Consider the following 16,753-nt stretch of genomic DNA (forward strand, 5'->3'; position numbering starts at 1 on the left):
CAACAACAACAACAACAACAACAATAACAACAACACCTCCTCCTCCACCACCAACACTAACACAACACCAAAACCAGCCCGTCTCTTTCCGTCCGGGTATCCGCCAGCCAGCCAGCCTTCACACCGATACTCCCGCCCCTCCGCTCGCACGAAACCTCAGAACTTTAATTCGGCCTTCCGTCAATCGTCGTTTCGGTCGTCGGCACATCGGGGCCCCCATCTCAGTTATATCCTGAATCGCACAACACAGCCAGAAACGGAAGGAACGCTGAGCCCCCAGTCATGAGGTTCCGAGCTAGTACCTTCTTGGCGTTGCTCACATTTACATTCCACGAGCTGCCCTTCGCCCTGTGTTCGGGTTCACCGGGCGACGCAACACCACAGCAAGTTGATGGAGCGCATCGTCCCCGCGGGCTGGTAGTGGAACGTCAGGATGTTACCGTGACGGAGATCGGTACCACCAACGTGGTTACCGCGACCACTCAGGTGGAGGCTACCGTGACAGAGTCTGCGAATCCCATCCTCGAGACCAGGACGAGCACGTTAACCGCGGCGCCTACCACGCCGACGCAAGTAGGTTACATGCGCTGCCGCCTTGTTGAGGAAATGGACTGATGTTTGGCCATTTTTGGTTCGTTGTGAATAGACCACTACGCCGGTAGGTTCCCATCACTCCGATAGTTTCACATTGAATACGTACCTAACTTGATATCGTAGACTGTCGCTGCTCCCGAAACGACCATTACTGTGAGTAGTAGTTTATTCAATTCGACTTGGACAGTTTCCTGGTCGTTGTCTCCTTCTCCATCTCCGTCTCCTTCCATTAGGCCAGAAGTTCCCCAGGGGAGTTCGTCAACTGACAAACAAAAGTCGAGCACATTGGGAGGCCCAATACCGACATGCCCCGTAGGACACTACCAATGCCCAGCCCAATACTCAGGTAAGCGCCCCCTTCATGTTGGCGGAGATCTCGCGCTCACTCGGAAAAACTCGTAGGAGGGTGCTGTCCTAGCGGATTCGGCTGTGCCGTGAGCGAGTGTATCCCGCCGGCAACAGTGACATCGACACGAACCTGTATGCCCAGTTCATCCTCATGCCCCGACTCCGTCGGCGGCGGCTGCTGTCCGGATAACTACAGCTGCGGCGTCACCATATGTTCCCCGCTAGCCACCGCAACGGCTATTGTGATCACGGAAGCCACTCTGACCTTCACGAGAGCGCCGTTCGCAATGACCGCAACGCAGATAGTAATGAAAGCCACCGATATCCCCATCAATGCCAAGATCCCCGCCAGCACCGCGACCTCCCCCCACCCGTCGCAAAGCAGCGACCCTTCCAAAGGCACTACCCTCCCGAAGATAACCCTCGTCGGCATCGTCGTCGGCTCGGTGATCGGCACCCTCCTCCTCGTAGGCGTAGCCTGGTTCACGCGGTACCGTCTCAGGCGGCGTGGGAACACGGATGCCTTCCATGCCGCGCACAGCCGCGACGGGTTCATGCCCGCTCCCACAGGTCGCACGTACGACCCGAATCAGCCTGTGCCCAGAATGCAGCGTACCGTCCCGCACCGTGCACTCCCGGGCTTTCTCGCCACGCAACAGCAGCAACAGCAACAACTACAGCGACAACTACAGCAGCAACAGCAGGCAGGCAATATGTACGCCGACCCCGCGAGCGCCACGCACCAGCCGGGCGCCGCCGAAATGGAGGTGAAATACTACCAGCACAACCAGGAGGGGGGGATCAACTACGCGCCGGTACCGCTGGACTCCCCGCCGCTGATGGACTACAAAGAGAACCAGGAGCGCGCCGAGCTGGGGGATACGTCCTTGCAACCGCAACAGCAGCAGCAGTCAGTGCTCCATGAGGTTGAGGGGGACCTGCCTGCTAGCCCGAGACAGACGAGAAGGTGGAGCAATGGGCTGGAGCGACTCGGGATCAGACGCGGGAATAGTACGAGTGGTGGCGGGGGGACACATTTCTAACCTTCTAGCCACATGTTGATCCTGCCTGTATAAGGTCCCCGAGTGTGAGGCGAGGGGGGGTTGCCTCTCCACCTCCATCTCCATCTCCATCTCCATCTCCATCTCTCTTTTGTCATCCATCTTCCATCTTCCATCTTCCATCTTCCATCTTCCCTTGATGTACTACTAACGGTCGCTTCTCTCTATCTATCTACCTATCTATCCACCTATCTATGTTTACGGTACGGTACGGGGATGGACATGCGCATTTCTGGTTTCTGGTGTTTCGTTTCGTTTCGTGCATTCGCTTGGTCTCGTTTCGTTCGTTTGTTTCGTTGCTCGGTGTTTTTTTTTTTTTTTTTTTTTTTGGGGGGGGGGGGGGGGGGGGGGGCGGGCGCAGGAAAAGTACTGCATTTACATTCGCTATTTTTTTTCTTTGTTTTGGGCGTGCGTGGTGGCGAGGTGGTGAGGTGTTGCTTCTTGTTTATACTTGCTTTCTTTTTCTTTCTCTTTTCTTCCTTTTCCTTTTCCTTTTCTTCTTTGCTTTGTCTGATACCGGTATCTGGAGGGAGGGTATTGGAATATGGAGGTTGTGCAATAGGTGGATCGGGGGATCGGGGGTTGTGCAATAGGGGGATCGGGGGTTTGTGGATACCCACCGAGTGATTATTCTCACTTTCGAGGGGAGTGGATGGTGGAGTGGAGGGTGTGGTTAGGGGAGGAGGGGGGGCAAGTTGATTGTTGGGGGGATGTATACGAGTGGTCTACATGAGGAGGCGAGGGTGTTGGTGGGGGCGGGTGGTGGTGATGGGGTGGTGGTGACGGGATGGCGGACACTGGGGAATGACATACACGATGCAAAGTGCCATTGAGTTGCCGAAATGATGGTGCTGCGAGAGCTACAAATCATCCCGAATGGCGAGGCGAGGGTGGGGGAGTGGATAGGTTCTGCGAAGAAGCTGTACGAGACACACCACCGAGGAGTGAATGAGTCTAGTGAGTGAGTGACTTCCAGAAACAACCAGACGGATTCACGATGGCGATGGCGGAGTGCGAGTCATGAGTCATGAGTGAGTAGCCCAGCGCCGGCAGGAGAAACGTTACATACGTAGCATGGCAGGTATGAAGTAGGAAGTACACAGATGGCATGGGTATCGAAGCCTGGGCATTGTAGCTTAGCCATAGCTGTCAAGTCGTAGCGGGTATACCATACACCTCGACCTCGACCGTGCAGTCGCCAGCGGGCTCATCCCCCTGTCACTCGACAGCATTCACGGTCCACCCGTCTCCAGTCTCTAAAAGTCCAATCCAGTCGAGCGATGAGATGGATGAGCCAACCCGAGCACGTTCATCGCTATCACTCGCCTCTCGAGTCTCGTCGACACATCTCTAGCTATTGCCCAGCTATTGTCCAGCTATTGTCCAGCCATTATCTACTACTGACTAGTAGTACCAGGGTGAATTTGCTATGTACGGTGATTGAACGACAGTAGGAAGCTACTCGTCAGTCCAGGAACCGGGAAGAGTCCTCACACCGTACCGTCATGGTTCATCCACACAGGCCGCATGGTCCAAACGCCTGCCAGCGGTGAAGAAAACAAAACCAAAACCAAAACCAAAACCAAAAAGCTGGGTACTCGTCCGTCTTACTATACCTACCTACAGCGCCCACCCAGCATCCAGTATGTACCATGTTCAACCACAGATCCCCCACCACCGGCCGGACATCATCGTACGTAAGGGTAGTAATGGTTCGGCGTGCATGCACTTCCTTCCCGTCCTCGCACTTCCTTCCCGTCCTCGCACTTCCTTCCCGTCCTCGCACTTCCCTCCCGTCCTCGCACTTCCTTCCCGTCTCCGCTCCTTCTGTCCCTGCCCCATCTCTCGTTGACAGTCCCGTCCCGTCCTACCGCGTCCGGAGTCCGGACGGACCGGGCCCTCGCTACAGTCAGTCAGTCAGTCAGTCAGTCAGACGCATTGCATTGCAATGCAATATACACCTGCTCGTCCTGCTCCCCCAAGTGCACCCCGAACCCCCAGAATCACGGGCTGGAGCCTGGATGTGGATGTGGTCCTCCAGCCTTCTCGCGGGAGGGGCGTTTGCTGATCCTCTGGGCTGTCCATCCGCGGCTGTCTGAGGTCTCTAGTGGTTGCGTGAACTCCACTTTGAGCTTGACGGTTTTCGCCCCTCTCATCGTTGTGGCCGTGGTCTAGATCCCGCATTGTAGGCTGCTTCATGAGTCTCACCCCCACCCTACACCCCTCCATCTCCATCTCCATGGAGCACCAGCGTTCCTCCCTATTGGCTTGTCGACATTCACCACGATCATTTCCCATCACATCACCACGATCACTTCACCCCACACCACCCATTTCACACCAAGCTCACGATCTCGTATGCATACCGGAAAATCCACTCAGATTCAGATTCAAGAAAGCGCCTCCACCCTACCTCCACCCTACCCACTACCCACTACCCACTGCCCTACCCACTACCCACCCATCTTTCATCATCTTTTCCGCATCCACCCATCCATCCACCCGACCACCCACGACCACCGACCACCAACCACCGACCATCCCCATCCAAAACTCAGATTTCGATAGCCAACAGCCAACAGTCCACACGATTCCCAACTCACAAGACAAGACAAGACAAGACAAGACAAGAACACCGAATATTCAGAGTACCGTACCTAGCTAACCTGCAACAACCAACAACCAACAACCTGCAACAACCAACAAGCATCCAACAAGCAGCCAACAAACGACAAATCAAGCAAAGACAACCAAGCAACGACAACCAAACCAAATCAAGCAGCAGGACCAGACAGCCAGACAGCCAGACAGCCAGACAGCAGACAGCACAGACAGATTCGCAAAAACAGACGACTCGCAAGAAAAAGTGAGAAGAAAAAAAAGTAATATTTGATTCCCTATCCCCCCCCCCCCCTCCCCCCCCGCTACCCCGTCCGTCCCGTTCCCGTTCGCGTATCCAGTATCCGATATACAGTCCATCGTGAATCCCCCGCCTCCCCTCCCCTCCCCTCCCTCCGTCTATGTATCCCAATCCCATCCCTTCCCTTCCCGTCCGTCCCGATTACCGAAATTCCAGTTTGCGTGGTCGTTGAAAGCGTTGCTGTAGTGGTGGGGTGGTTTTGTATGGTATTGTGATTTGTTTGATTGTTGGGCTTGTCCGAAAAAAAAACACAAGACTCTCGGCCACCGAGGTTTCGAGGTTTCGTATTGGATGGCAAAGAGAGAAAAAGGAAGGAAAAAGGAAAACAAATTATCGACGACGTACAAGGAAAGAAAGAGAAAGAAAGAGAAAGAAAGAAGAAAGAAAAAAGACAGGAACAAAACGAAAGCCCACACCACTCCTTCGATTTCGATTTCGAGCAAGGATTAATACTGCGAGTAAAAGGGAAAGACACAAACACAAACACAAAGTAGAGGTAGCGTCCCGGGTCCGCCCCCGCTGCGTTGGGCGGCGTCCGGTAGAATTAAGCCGGTCGGGAAAGGAAAATGGCGAGAAAAAATGGGGACCCCATCGTGCACACTATTCCTGTGGTCTTCCGCACCGTAACAGGGAAAACCGACCCGGTAGTGTTTGGGGTATCTAACACGAGAAAGAAGAAGAGTAGGAACGAAAAGAGAAATGGAAGAAGTGGAATTTTGAGGAAAAGCAACCAGATGACGAAAGTAGCGTGGAAGAAATGGGCGTCGTTACATTCGTAGGGAAAAAGCGAATGTCAATGTAGTCGGTCGAGCCAGCTCCGTTCGTAGGTTAACAGATCACACAGCATCCGGCACTCTGCTGCGGGGCGTAAGGGTCCTCCCGCTTGTCGACCTGATGATTCCGAGTCAGCCACGATGTTACATGTGTAGAAGAAGGAGCGCTAAATGCAGATGTGGATGGATGCGCATTATGCGCTCTCCATCACACCAATGGCTGCAGACTGCAAAACGCATGGATGGGGCAAGGCTTACAGTTCCCCAGGTGGATGGTACCATGAAGTCCTTCGTTGTACGCGTGTAGTTGATCAGACTAGACGTTGCCTTTGTCAGCAATAGCTTTCGGGGTATCCATCGCACTCTCCATCGACCCGTGCGATAGAGAGACGCGTCGCTTGTAAAGCGGACCGATATCGCACGAAGCGATAAAGGCGACAGGCGGACAGATGGGGGAGGGGGAAACACTTACGACTGACAAGCGTCCGAGACCTTGATCCTCGGTCTGTCCAAGTCCTCGCGTAGCCGGGCGTTCAACTCTGTTAACCGCCTCAACTTCAACTCCGCCATAGATTGTTTCTTCTCCCTAACAGCGCCTGCCGAGTGGAGTGCCATTTTGGCTCGTGAACTACTTGGGCCGTCCGTTGTGAAGGATTTCTTGATGAATTATTCCCGGAGGAATAAATGCAGTACCCGCTGTTGTAAACGGCGGGTGGTGGTTGATTGTTTGTGGTGACTTACGGTAGCAGGACAATGAAGTCGCGCAACCGAAGCGAGCAGGGGTTGTTGAGCGAGGTTGATGTTGGGTTAGGAGGAGATGTTCGTGGAGGTGACGAACGAAGGTTGACGGAGGAATGAAGGGAGGAGCAGGTCGTCGAGGCAGGGAGGCTATGATGTGTTGGGTGGGTATTGCTTTCGGTCGATCGATTCGAGAGGTCAGGAGGAATCGAGGAGGCTGATTGACTAGTGTTTCCTCTCTATCTGTTCCTGCCTAGGAGAAATGTGAGAAGATGGATGGGGACCGATTCGCTCGAGGATGCTTGTCGGATGCGGTGAGCGAAAAGACGGGTAAGGGTATTCTGGGAGTTGTGGTGGTGTTTGTGGTTGTGGATTGTGGTGGTGGTGAAGTGGGTTGGAAGGTGGTGGTGGGTGTCGGGGGGTCGAAGGAGGTATGTAATGGGTGTGTAAGTGCGAAATGGAGGGTGTGGTGGGTCGAGCTGCGTTGCAGTGTGTGAGGCGGCGGACGGCGAGTGCTCGAGACGTGAAACGAGGAACGAGCAAGAGGAAAGGAGGGAACGAGAACGAAAAGAAACTCTTTCTTTTTTCTGTTCTTCTTCTGGGTCTTCTTTCTCTTCTTCTCCAGATCGCTTTCTTCTCTTTCCTTACTGCCGGATTCTGGGACCAGGCAAGAAATGCACTGACTTTGACTTGGTTACTAGACAACGGGAAACGACCGACGATCACGCGTCAGATCTCTTTTTCTTCGCTGAATAATGTGTGGGTGCGTGTGAGCGTGTGGGTGTGTGCGTCGTAAATGAATGGAAGAAATGGAACGGATCGATTCGAATTCCTCTCACGGATGAAAACAACTGAACTCGTTGTTGACGGTGAGTTGGCGGTGACCTGACGATTGATTGGCGGACACGGACGCGAGGGGGCGGCGGGCAGCGTTGGGTTGATTGCGCGCGAAACAACAGAAAGAGCGAGGGGAGAGGGAGTGAGTTCGAGGGAGGAAGAGAGAAAGAGAGAATCACCAACTTCACTGCGAACGATGTGTGTTTGCTGAGGACCCGGACAACTGGTAAGAGTTCGTGAGTGGTTCAGGGGGGGAAAGAGAAGCAGGCGATAGTTACAGGCACACACACCCTCCCTCAGCAGAAACAGCGGGACGAGAGACGAGATGACCATTTGACCACCCCGGGCGAGCCACCGTAGTTACTCACCTCGCACACCACCTCCTCCACCACCACCACCACCACCGCACCTAACGTACGGCCGCTAACTGTCCCCATGCTAACTCTTCACAGAAAGGGGGAACTGACGATTTTACCGATGCCTGTCCGGATTCACCAAGCGATCCCGATTGCGAGCCATCGCTGCATCAGCTAAACTGTTCCCGGGCCCAGGACTAGTGCAGGTGGGGTATGTCTCGAAATTAGGTCGGCCAGAGTATGAAGGTGGGTAACTGGCTACCACGGCAACGGTTCCATCGAGAAGAACCCTCCAGAGAAGGAGAAGAAGACGGAGGAGGAGGATCATCGTGACCACCAGCAGATGGTAGCGGTGGTCGGTGGTCGGTAACTAGACAGTTGGGGGCCGCCATCACAGTGCAACCACAAGTGGAGACAGATGACGATTCCGCTTCAATCCCCCCTCCCCCCAACCATTGCCACAGATACTACCGTACTCGGTTGCATGTGGCGAGAGCAGAGCGAGAGAGAAAAGAGCAGACGGAAGAACTGCTTCCTTCCTCCATGAGTTATCGTGAAGGAAAGCCATCTCCTTCCTGCACGGCCCCCTGTCCACCCTCAATTTTCCCTCCTCTTCCCCCATGAGCACTACTCTACCTCTTTGGACGCTAAACCACTACACCACTAGTCCTCCTCTCTCCGAGTATCCACCTCCTCCTTCAAGTTTCACCTCATCTCTCGACAATTCATCCACACCACGCCGCCAGGCGCTGCTGCGGAATCCACGCCGAACAGTGCGACCATCTCGACCATCACGACTTTTTTTCTTCAGCACCAGCTCCCAACTCCAAGTCCGATACATACTCTACATATCACGCCGAAGCGAGGGCGCGGGGTACTCTATGTATGTACCGGCGCACTCTCTCTCTCTCACTCACTCTCAGCTGCCCTCATCCTTCCACTCGGATTCGGCTTTGCCTTTGCCTCATGCATGCAGGCATGCGCAAGCCACTCTACATGCTCTATGTACACACATACATGCTCTACATACATCTTACATACCCTCCCTGAGTCTCCTCCCCTGCCGAATTCCCGGTCCGACTCGCTTTCCATCCCAAAAACGGAGAGGACAGATTTGGATGGCGAGAAGCCGCCGCCAGTGGCCACCGTGAGTCCGCGACTCGCGATCAGTGCCATCTCAGATCTCTCCTTCGCTCACACGCACGCAAGCGTGGGAGCGATCGGACGGAAACATAACTATCGGTGCATACCAAGCCTCTGAGGGAGGGACCGAATAGAAACATATCAACACATCGATACCGCGGTGCCTCGGAGGGGTGAGGGAGGAACCTTCACCGGCGCACCGGTTGCAGCGAACGGAGGCAGTGGAATACGGTCTCTGAAGTATGCAGCGACCTACTCACTCTCCCACTCTGTGTCGGATGAGTGCGTGTGTGTGTGTGCATGCCGGGACCGCCCAACCCAGCACAACCCATGTTGCAGGTAGATTGTAAGCGATGGAAACATGATCCTGGACGGTATAGTAGAATAGGGTAGAGTGATATCCAGTGATTCGGCGCTTCATGGGATATCATCCCTTTAACGGTGAAGAAACTGGGCGAGTGATGGGGCGTGGAGATGCGCATCGCGCGCAATGGAGTGAGTGGCAAGCCACAGCACTATATATCTTTCACGGGCACAGGAGTGTAAGGATCGGATAGACACATGCATTTCGCGGGTCCCAAAAGGGAACACTCGACAGAGGCAGAGGAAGACGGTCCCCGAAGTGCAAATGATGTAAGCACAGTACCCTGTGCCGGATGAGTGCATGCCCGTCCCAGTCCAACCCATGTTGCATGGAGATTATACGTAAGCGATATAAGATGACCCCGGACGGCAGCGTGATGCCGTGTGATTTCATCCCTTCGGCTGGTGCTGTGGTGTATCACTCGGTCACATACAGACACGCCGGGCATTAGGGATTTTCTGCTGTCAGCGGATCGGTCGAGCGCGGGATTGAGTGGTTCAGCTATGTCAATACGTGCTAATCCGGCAGGCTTATCTAGTGGCCTATCAAGTGGCCTACGGATTGACCTATACGTCTATCCCTTCCATGCCTTGCTGCGATGGATCCGATACCTGTGCGCAGCTAGGTAGAGGTGAAGTGTTGCAATACATCACTCGAGCCCTTAGTCGCGTGTATGTACTGGGAGAGCTTTCTACACCACCTACTCACGCTGGAGGGGTGGAGTGGCGAGGCTACATTCGGGGATCGGAACGGAATTGTGTCTGCAAGAGCAGGAGTTGTCTGCGAGGGGAGGAGGAGCTGCCAGCGAGAGCAACTTGCCACGATGGACTAGTGTCTTCGGCCCAGCGAACTACTACTGTTGCAACTTGCAGAGCGATGGGAGAGCTGTCGGCGGGAGGCAGCAGGAGGATGCAGCAGGAGGATGCAGCAGGAGGAGGACGTAGCTGCGGGAGGAAGCGAATGGGGCAGCACCAGCGTTGAGGGGTCCAGTGGTGCTGCATCCTCTCTTGGCCGTCTGCGTCTGCGTATGCTTCTGCTTCTGCTTCTTCCCTTTCTTCTTCTTCTTCTCCCTCTTCTTCTTCTTCTTCTTCTTCTTCTTCTTTTCATCACCATCATCATCCAGAAAGACGACCAACCTCACATCTTCTATTTTCCTCTGTGTGTGCTTTCTTCTAAATCCCGCCTCCGGCCTGGGGAAGTGTTGGCCAACGAACCACTCCCAAAACTACCTTCGACTTGAACAGCCTCAGCTCGCCTTGTCTTGTAACTTTTGCTTGCTATGGTGTTTTGTTTCGTCCCAAGTTGCAAACTTGCATGGAAAAATCTGCGAGATCGATATGGAGAATCTTCATTTTGTACAGAGAACGTAGTACGTACAACCCATGGTGGTGGAATCCATTCGTAACTGATTTCAGTTCATGTAATGTACTTAGCTGCAGTGGACAGCGCATAAATCATTCTTTGGGGCAGCAACAAAATACCAAATACCGTAGATATTGGAGGAAGAAACGGCAGCAATGGTCCATGGAAGTCTAGGTAAGATACCAATGGGCACAGTACATAGACCAAAGAACCGGCAGATGAAATATGAACCAACAAAGTCAACGAAAAGGAACATGAGAAAATGGTATATTGACGAACTAGAACTAAAATAAAAAAGCAAAAACAAAGGGGAGGTGTTTTCCCTCGATCACCACCTGTTTATGTAGCCACACTATCAGTATACGCACACCGGGGGGTTCGTTTTAACTCACTCGGCATGCGTCGTCTTCGGTCCTCTCGTAGACCCAGCCCAACAACGAAACAATCTCGTCCTCCTCCCAATCAGCTCCCGAGGAGGAGGGGGAATGGCGCCGAAGCGCTGGAGCGATGTTCTCCGCTCGTTGCGACTTCCTTGAGGTCGCCGGCCATGACTCATGAGCATCGTGCCCGCAAACATGGCCAGCTCCGCGTGCCGCGTGCAACAGGAGCTGATTGGTGGGCGTCTTGAGGAAATGTGTACCTGGGTTCCAGTATATAGGAACCCGATGCAGATGGTAGGCATCTGCCCCTGCACCCCCCCAGCCATTGATGACAGTAAAAATCACGGGGTTCTTGAAATTGCCGGTAAGAGAATTCTGGTCAGCGGAGACTGAGGATGAGGGCGGGTGTGGTTCTTACCTGGCTTTGAACTCTGCGCCTTTGGTGGTCGGCCGCGGCTGCCGCTCCTTGGAGATCCTGGACGACTGCTTGGGAATTGACTTCTTCGCTGCACGAGGCATTGTGATGGTGTGGTGGTTAAAGCGGAAGGTTTGTGGTGAGAGAGAGATAGTGGGGGTGTAGGCTTGCGGAGAGAGAGATTGTCTGTGTGTGTCGGTTGGTTGAGAGAGAGAGAGGGAGGGAGGAAGAGAGAGGGAGAAGATAACGTAGCGCGGCAAAGAATCGGCGAAAATGAAGAATGAGTGAGAATTTGAGGTTCTATTCAACTTCGAAGAGCCAGCTTAGCCCTCTGCTGCCACCGGCTAGACCCAGATTCAATTCGCGAAAGGACACCGAGTGATATTGGTGATCGCAACTCATCCCTACATACGAGGTAGCCATAACTAAGCGCCTGGCACCTGGCACCAGTGGATCTCGATGAGACCGCTGGCTCTGCATAGCTTTCGCAGGGCGAGGTGGATCTCTTGCCTAGACTCTGGTGTGTGTACGCTTGGCCGTTTGGCCCGCTCAGCTGCTTCCCCTTGGAAGTAGGTAGTTCATGTGATTTTCTTCTTTTTTAATCTGTCTCCCTCTACTGTAGCTAACCTGAATGAAGGAATATGAGTGAGCGTTGGTAATTTGCTTGTATGGGGGCAAAAAATCCTGTCCACCATCCCCGCATACATCTCGATCGAGTGAGAGCTCATTACTGCCGAGCGCCAGCATAGATCTCCTCTTGTAACAATGTAGGCATGCTTTCTATCAGCCTTTGTAACATCTTTGTGGTGGGGTTGGCGGGGAACTGGGCTGGCACAACGACGGTCGCACACCGGGAGCGGAGAGCGTGAGATAGGTACAATAACACGGGTAGGTGCGTTTGGGCAACTACTCCCCGCCCTAGTTCACACGACGTTTCTCGTGTGAAAATTCTGGCGATGTTTTCTCGCCATTCTAAGGAATCAACTGGTCAAGAGGCACTGCAAGCTTATATACAACGTGCAGTAACTCCAGGCTCACATCTCCTTCCTGACCAAGACTCTCGACTCAACGGAGTCAATCCTCTTACCAATCTTCCTCATCTCATTGGTCGCAGCCTTTGCTGCCTCCTTCTGCTGCTGCATAGTCTCCTCGAAGACATCCCTCATCCATCCGGGAATCGGTGCCTTCCCCGGCTTCTTTGTGGGGTCCGACGGCTTGTAGTTGTACACCACGATGTCCTCGAGACATCTCGCAGCTACGCGCTGATGCTTCTCGCTCAAGACTATGAAGGTTAACCCACTGGCCCCACGGCGCGCGTCAAGGGACATACTGATGACATCCAGCCCAAAGGAGTCGTCCTTGATTTTCCCAAGCTTATGATAAACCGTGACCTTGTCGGGGTACTCCATCGGCTGTCCTCGATCCCATCAGCGCCCCTATCACCCCACAGCCCATCCACAGAGAACATACAAACTTGTAGTCGACATTGATACTCCTCAGGATCAGCCCGAGGCCTCGCGGCGTCCACAGGTCGCTCCACCTAGTGTTGTTCGCGGGATCGACGTGTTTCGCAAGGTTCCACGCCCAGTTGATGCGCGCGCTCTCCGCCCACCGGTTGTACGTAACGTTGTTGACATGGCCTAGGTGTCTCGATCAGCGCGTTCGATTCGACGGCGTGGGCGCACGCGTGCGCGCGGACAGACGTGGCGTACCCTTCCCTCGTCAGCCTCGTCCGCACTCTCTGATCTCTATGAAACATACCATAGAATCCTACACCCCCACCACCGTCGCATCAGCCGGTGCCCCTAGCTAGGTAGAGTACTCCCTCCCTCCGTGTCTCGGAGGAGAACAAACCATATCGCCCCACGCAACCGGCAGTCTATACAGCCCTCTTCTCTCGGCAGAGATGAGATAGCCCTCAGCGCCCGCAATATACCTCCTCCACTCGCGAGTCATGTCCTGCAGGATCTGCCCGGCCTCGTCGACTTCGGCCGCCGTGCACCCGTGGAAAAATAGTCGTCCCAGACGCGTTTTTTGGTCCGAGAGCCAGCGCGCGTTGTAGGCACTGTTGTGGCGACGCTGCTGGGGCGCGAGGAGGGTGCGAATGCACGGAAGGCGCAGGCGCATCTTCATCGCCATGGTTACTGACTTGAGGAGGAAGGAAGGCGTCGGAGTAGGAGTCGTTGCCCCGCCGCGGTAGTCGTGGATACCTAGTGGGGTTGGTGGGGGTGGTACATAAACGACAAATTCGGATAACTATCGGAGCCCCCCGCATAGACATGGGCCGAGGTGTGGGGTCGAATGTTACAGGAACTGAAGAGTCCACATCCGAAGGATAATATTGGGAGAGCTCGTAGAGGCTTTATTACTGAGCTTTGTGGATTTCAGCTTTCGACTTCGTCATGTGAGAATGATGTGGATCATGGACGGTCATGCAACTAATCAGCATTTATCACTCTCTACTACCTAAGCGAAAGCCATCACATAGTGGGAATAAGTTTGACTTCTTATGTCCATGTCTTTGGAATCCAGGAAGATCGGCCAGTTCATCTGTATGATACCGCCCGAGCTCTTGGAGGAAAAAGACCATATTGTCTTGAGGTGGCCTCAGTATACGCAAGTGCTTCCACTGGGTACCGAACGTGAGCGTTTTCATCATGGAGATGACATTGACTTCCGTATTCATCTTGGAATGATACCTCGAACATCCAACTAGGCTGGAAGTACGAGTATATGTACCCTCTTGTAAATTGCTTAGATGAGAATGTAGGTACTGCAGATCAATGAAACATCACAAAGTAATACTCGACTGTCCGTTCACATGGAAATTCCAAGATAGGTACCTGACTCCCCCTTGATCCCTCCCCACCATTCAGACCTCGATGTCGCCTAGTCACTACAAGAAACCTCGACATTCTTCGAATACCGGTAGCAGTTTTACGAGGATACTTCCTCGTTATCGCATCCATCAATCGTTTTGTGGTTTTTTTTAAAAAAAAATCATCAATGCACTCGGCCTTATGTACCGTAGATCATGACAGGTACAGGCGGGTCCACCAATCATTTTTTGTGCCATTATCAGTGCCTTCAACCTTAATTGGATCGTGGTAGACACACTGCTTTCTCTTCATTATCCATGCATATAGGTACCTATATCAATGGGATAGCCAAACACGTAAGCCGAGTGGTATTTTGTGAAGAATACTAATTAGGCAGCACCTACCATAGCGCGATAGGGCAGCAGACAACTAGCGCTAGGGTATCTGCTGCACTTCTATATAAGCTGTATCCTCCTCCACCGGTAAATTCTCACATCTGGATAAGCAGCCAGCTCTTCCCCCAAACACTTTCTCAACTACCTGTGCAACATGGAGTCGAAGACAGCGTTCAAACCGAAACTGCGAGTACGAGTGCGGCCTTCAACGTCGGTTTCAGTGCTGTGGGGAATCGTCGCTGCGACTGCCGTGTGGCTGCTTCTCCGTCAGGTACGTCTATTAGGCGGTTGTGCGACCTCGAAGCACATACGTTGGTCGGCTAACACGGAGGCTATCATTCTAGTATCGCGCATTGCAGAGATCCCGCCCCAAGCGGGAAGTCATCACATCCATCCGCGAGAAATGGCAGCACATGTTGGGATTGCCAACGGTGATAACCGGCGCTTACACCAAAGTCCCACCCCTTCCCCTCCGTTCGTACTTTTTAAATAATAACATCCGTAGTTCAACCAAGCCACTTTCCATTACACAACTTTCCGCGGCCGGAAGCAAGTGGTAGTCTGCAGCTCCGAGTTGATTGCGGAACTCAAGAGCGCACCCATGGAGGCGATGAGCTTCACTGCCTGGACCCAGGAGCTCCTGCAGTGTGATATCATCTTTCCGTTGTGGAGCGGTGGGGTTAGGACGGCAACTCTGCCGCCGTTTGTGAGCAGGGTCACGTTTAGGTGGTATAAGGGTGCTATCACGAAGGATTTGCCGAAGAATTTCCCGTTCATTAGGGAATCCGTAGGTAGGCAGTTGACATATGAGCTGGTGAGGAGGGACGGGCCGGTGCATGACGTTGCGAGGAATGGGATTGTTGGGGTTATTGCCAGGTTTGTAGCTTTTCTTTCGGGGAGAGGGTAGGACTAATTGTCGGTAGATTCCTAGTGGGAGAGAAGCTCTCCCGCGACCCCGAGTTTCTCAAGATGCTGCTAGAAGTCTCCCAGCAGATCGCATATGCAGGCCCCATCTCCTCGATGTTCCCACAGTTCCTGAAGTCTACAGCAGTCAAGTACTTAACCCGCCTCGACAAGACGACCTCTTTCGTCAGCCAGAAGCTACATGCCCGAGCAGACGCGGAGGCAGGGCAACCTCACGAAGATGTATGAGATCCCCAACTGTTTGGGGAGATTATTGCTGACGGAGAATAGTTTGATTTTTTCTCGTTCGGTCTCACCGCGTTGGAGCGGAACCATGAGGAGTCTTGGACTGTCGACCGACTCATCACTGAGACGTTCGTCAACATTTTTGCGGCATTTCATACTACCTCCATGGTTTGTCAACACCATAAATTGATATCCCACTTTCAAAGCTGACTGATGGGTGATAGGCGTTTGCGGTATTCTTGATTGAAATTGCGACCCGCCCGGACTGCCAAAAGATTCTGCGGGAGGAGGCGCAGGCCATCATCGCCAAGAAGGGCTGGACAATGGAGGCTATTGACAGCATGTGGATTCTCGACAGCTTTATGCGGGAGACGAGACGGACACGACCGCACAGCGATGGTATTGATCACTGCTGCTACACGTGGGATCCAACTGATTTGGTGTGAAGTTCTCTTGAACAGATTAGTCATGAGGCCAACCACTCTTTCGGACGGCACCTACCTCGCGCCGGGAACACACATCGGCGCTGCATACGCGCCCCGGGAATCCGACCCGCGCTACTATGCCAGTCCCGCTACCTTCGATCCGCTCCGCTTCTACACGCCCCGCATCAATTCACCGGACCCTTCACACGCCCGCTTCACCTCCACCGACGTCGAATCGAACGAACACCTCGGTTTCGGCGGCGGAAAAAATCCCTGCCCGGGACGGTTCTTTGCGATGGCAACCATCAAGACGGCGCTGGTGCAGCTGCTGCTGGAGTACGAGCTGACGCCGGGAAGTGATAAGATGGAATACGTGTGTAGGTTTGAGGAGCATCAGTTGCCGAGTTATAAGGATCGCGTGAGATTTAGGAGGTTGTAGGTGGAAATGAATCTACCCGGGCCGCGCTTAGATCATGTCTCGGAATATCGGCAACATACATAGTAGTTTCGGCATGGAGATAGTTCGCTGGTTAGTACTCCGTAACTAGAATGTAGCCGTAGGTTCCTTCTACCCGTGATTTTTTCAGGTAGTTAGATACCAAAAATCCGCTGCATTTCTACGAACCCAGTCTTCAGTAACGAATCCGGCCCACGGACCGGAATTTCGCAGTACA

The 16,753-nt window shown here is 53.5% G+C and overlaps 5 protein-coding genes across 5 annotated transcripts; 2 read left to right on the forward strand and 3 right to left on the reverse strand.

Moving 5' to 3' along the window:
• On the forward strand, positions 1 to 2,309 carry BZA05DRAFT_387019 (uncharacterized protein). The gene is given in 6 exon segments (XM_051482532.1): positions 1 to 573; positions 647 to 658; positions 718 to 747; positions 871 to 940; positions 997 to 2,112; positions 2,127 to 2,309. The coding sequence occupies 5 exon segments, from the start codon at positions 283 to 285 to the stop codon at positions 1,983 to 1,985; spliced, it is 1,392 nt and encodes a 463-aa protein (XP_051342989.1). The 5' UTR covers positions 1 to 282; the 3' UTR covers positions 1,986 to 2,112; positions 2,127 to 2,309.
• A 3,417-nt stretch (positions 2,310 to 5,726) lies between these two features.
• Positions 5,727 to 6,521, reverse strand: BZA05DRAFT_164469 (GGL domain-containing protein). Its single transcript, XM_051479121.1, has 3 exons — positions 6,169 to 6,521; positions 5,955 to 6,012; positions 5,727 to 5,814 (listed from the first exon to the last, which is right to left on the reverse strand). Exons 1-3 carry the CDS (start codon positions 6,309 to 6,311, stop codon positions 5,752 to 5,754), a joined length of 264 nt encoding a protein of 87 aa, XP_051342990.1. The 5' UTR covers positions 6,312 to 6,521; the 3' UTR covers positions 5,727 to 5,751.
• A 1,182-nt stretch (positions 6,522 to 7,703) lies between these two features.
• BZA05DRAFT_387023 (uncharacterized protein) lies at positions 7,704 to 8,144 on the reverse strand. The gene has a single exon (XM_051482533.1). It carries the CDS (start codon positions 7,953 to 7,955, stop codon positions 7,743 to 7,745), a length of 213 nt encoding a protein of 70 aa, XP_051342991.1. The 5' UTR covers positions 7,956 to 8,144; the 3' UTR covers positions 7,704 to 7,742.
• A 4,181-nt stretch (positions 8,145 to 12,325) lies between these two features.
• On the reverse strand, positions 12,326 to 13,430 carry BZA05DRAFT_441655 (thioesterase-like superfamily-domain-containing protein; the record flags this gene model as incomplete). Its single annotated transcript, XM_051486688.1, has 5 exons — positions 12,326 to 12,573; positions 12,622 to 12,703; positions 12,762 to 12,931; positions 12,991 to 13,039; positions 13,146 to 13,430. 5 exons carry the CDS (start codon positions 13,428 to 13,430, stop codon positions 12,326 to 12,328), a joined length of 834 nt encoding a protein of 277 aa, XP_051342992.1.
• Positions 13,431 to 14,562: 1,132 nt separating this feature from the next.
• On the forward strand, positions 14,563 to 16,664 carry BZA05DRAFT_387030 (cytochrome P450). The gene is made up of 7 exons (XM_051482534.1): positions 14,563 to 14,776; positions 14,850 to 14,960; positions 15,011 to 15,381; positions 15,429 to 15,651; positions 15,700 to 15,822; positions 15,879 to 16,053; positions 16,103 to 16,664. Exons 1-7 carry the CDS (start codon positions 14,660 to 14,662, stop codon positions 16,516 to 16,518), a joined length of 1,536 nt encoding a protein of 511 aa, XP_051342993.1. The 5' UTR covers positions 14,563 to 14,659; the 3' UTR covers positions 16,519 to 16,664.
• Positions 16,665 to 16,753: the final 89 nt, after the last annotated feature.

The sequence above is a fragment of the Tricharina praecox genome (assembly GCF_024521635.1).
Source record: "Tricharina praecox strain CBS 144465 chromosome Unknown BZA05scaffold_3, whole genome shotgun sequence".
Lineage (NCBI taxonomy): Eukaryota > Fungi > Ascomycota > Pezizomycetes > Pezizales > Pyronemataceae > Tricharina > Tricharina praecox.

Coding starts and splice junctions, on each gene's coding strand:
- BZA05DRAFT_387023 (XM_051482533.1), bottom strand. CDS start 7,955: ATGATCCTCCTCCTCCGTCTTCTTCTCCTTCTCTGGAGGGTTCTTCTC.
- BZA05DRAFT_387030 (XM_051482534.1), top strand. CDS start 14,660: ATGGAGTCGAAGACAGCGTTCAAACCGAAACTGCGAGTACGAGTGCGG. Junction 14,777..14,849: donor TGTGGCTGCTTCTCCGTCAG/GTACGTCTATTA, acceptor CTATCATTCTAG/TATCGCGCATTGCAGAGATC. Junction 15,652..15,699: donor CAGGGCAACCTCACGAAGAT/GTATGAGATCCC, acceptor GACGGAGAATAG/TTTGATTTTTTCTCGTTCGG.
- BZA05DRAFT_164469 (XM_051479121.1), bottom strand. CDS start 6,311: ATGGCACTCCACTCGGCAGGCGCTGTTAGGGAGAAGAAACAATCTATG. Junction 6,013..6,168: donor GTCTCGGACGCTTGTCAGTC/GTAAGTGTTTCC, acceptor GGCAACGTCTAG/TCTGATCAACTACACGCGTA. Junction 5,815..5,954: donor TACCATCCACCTGGGGAACT/GTAAGCCTTGCC, acceptor CGGAATCATCAG/GTCGACAAGCGGGAGGACCC.
- BZA05DRAFT_387019 (XM_051482532.1), top strand. CDS start 283: ATGAGGTTCCGAGCTAGTACCTTCTTGGCGTTGCTCACATTTACATTC. Junction 748..870: donor CTCCCGAAACGACCATTACT/GTGAGTAGTAGT, acceptor GACAAACAAAAG/TCGAGCACATTGGGAGGCCC. Junction 941..996: donor ATGCCCAGCCCAATACTCAG/GTAAGCGCCCCC, acceptor AAAAACTCGTAG/GAGGGTGCTGTCCTAGCGGA.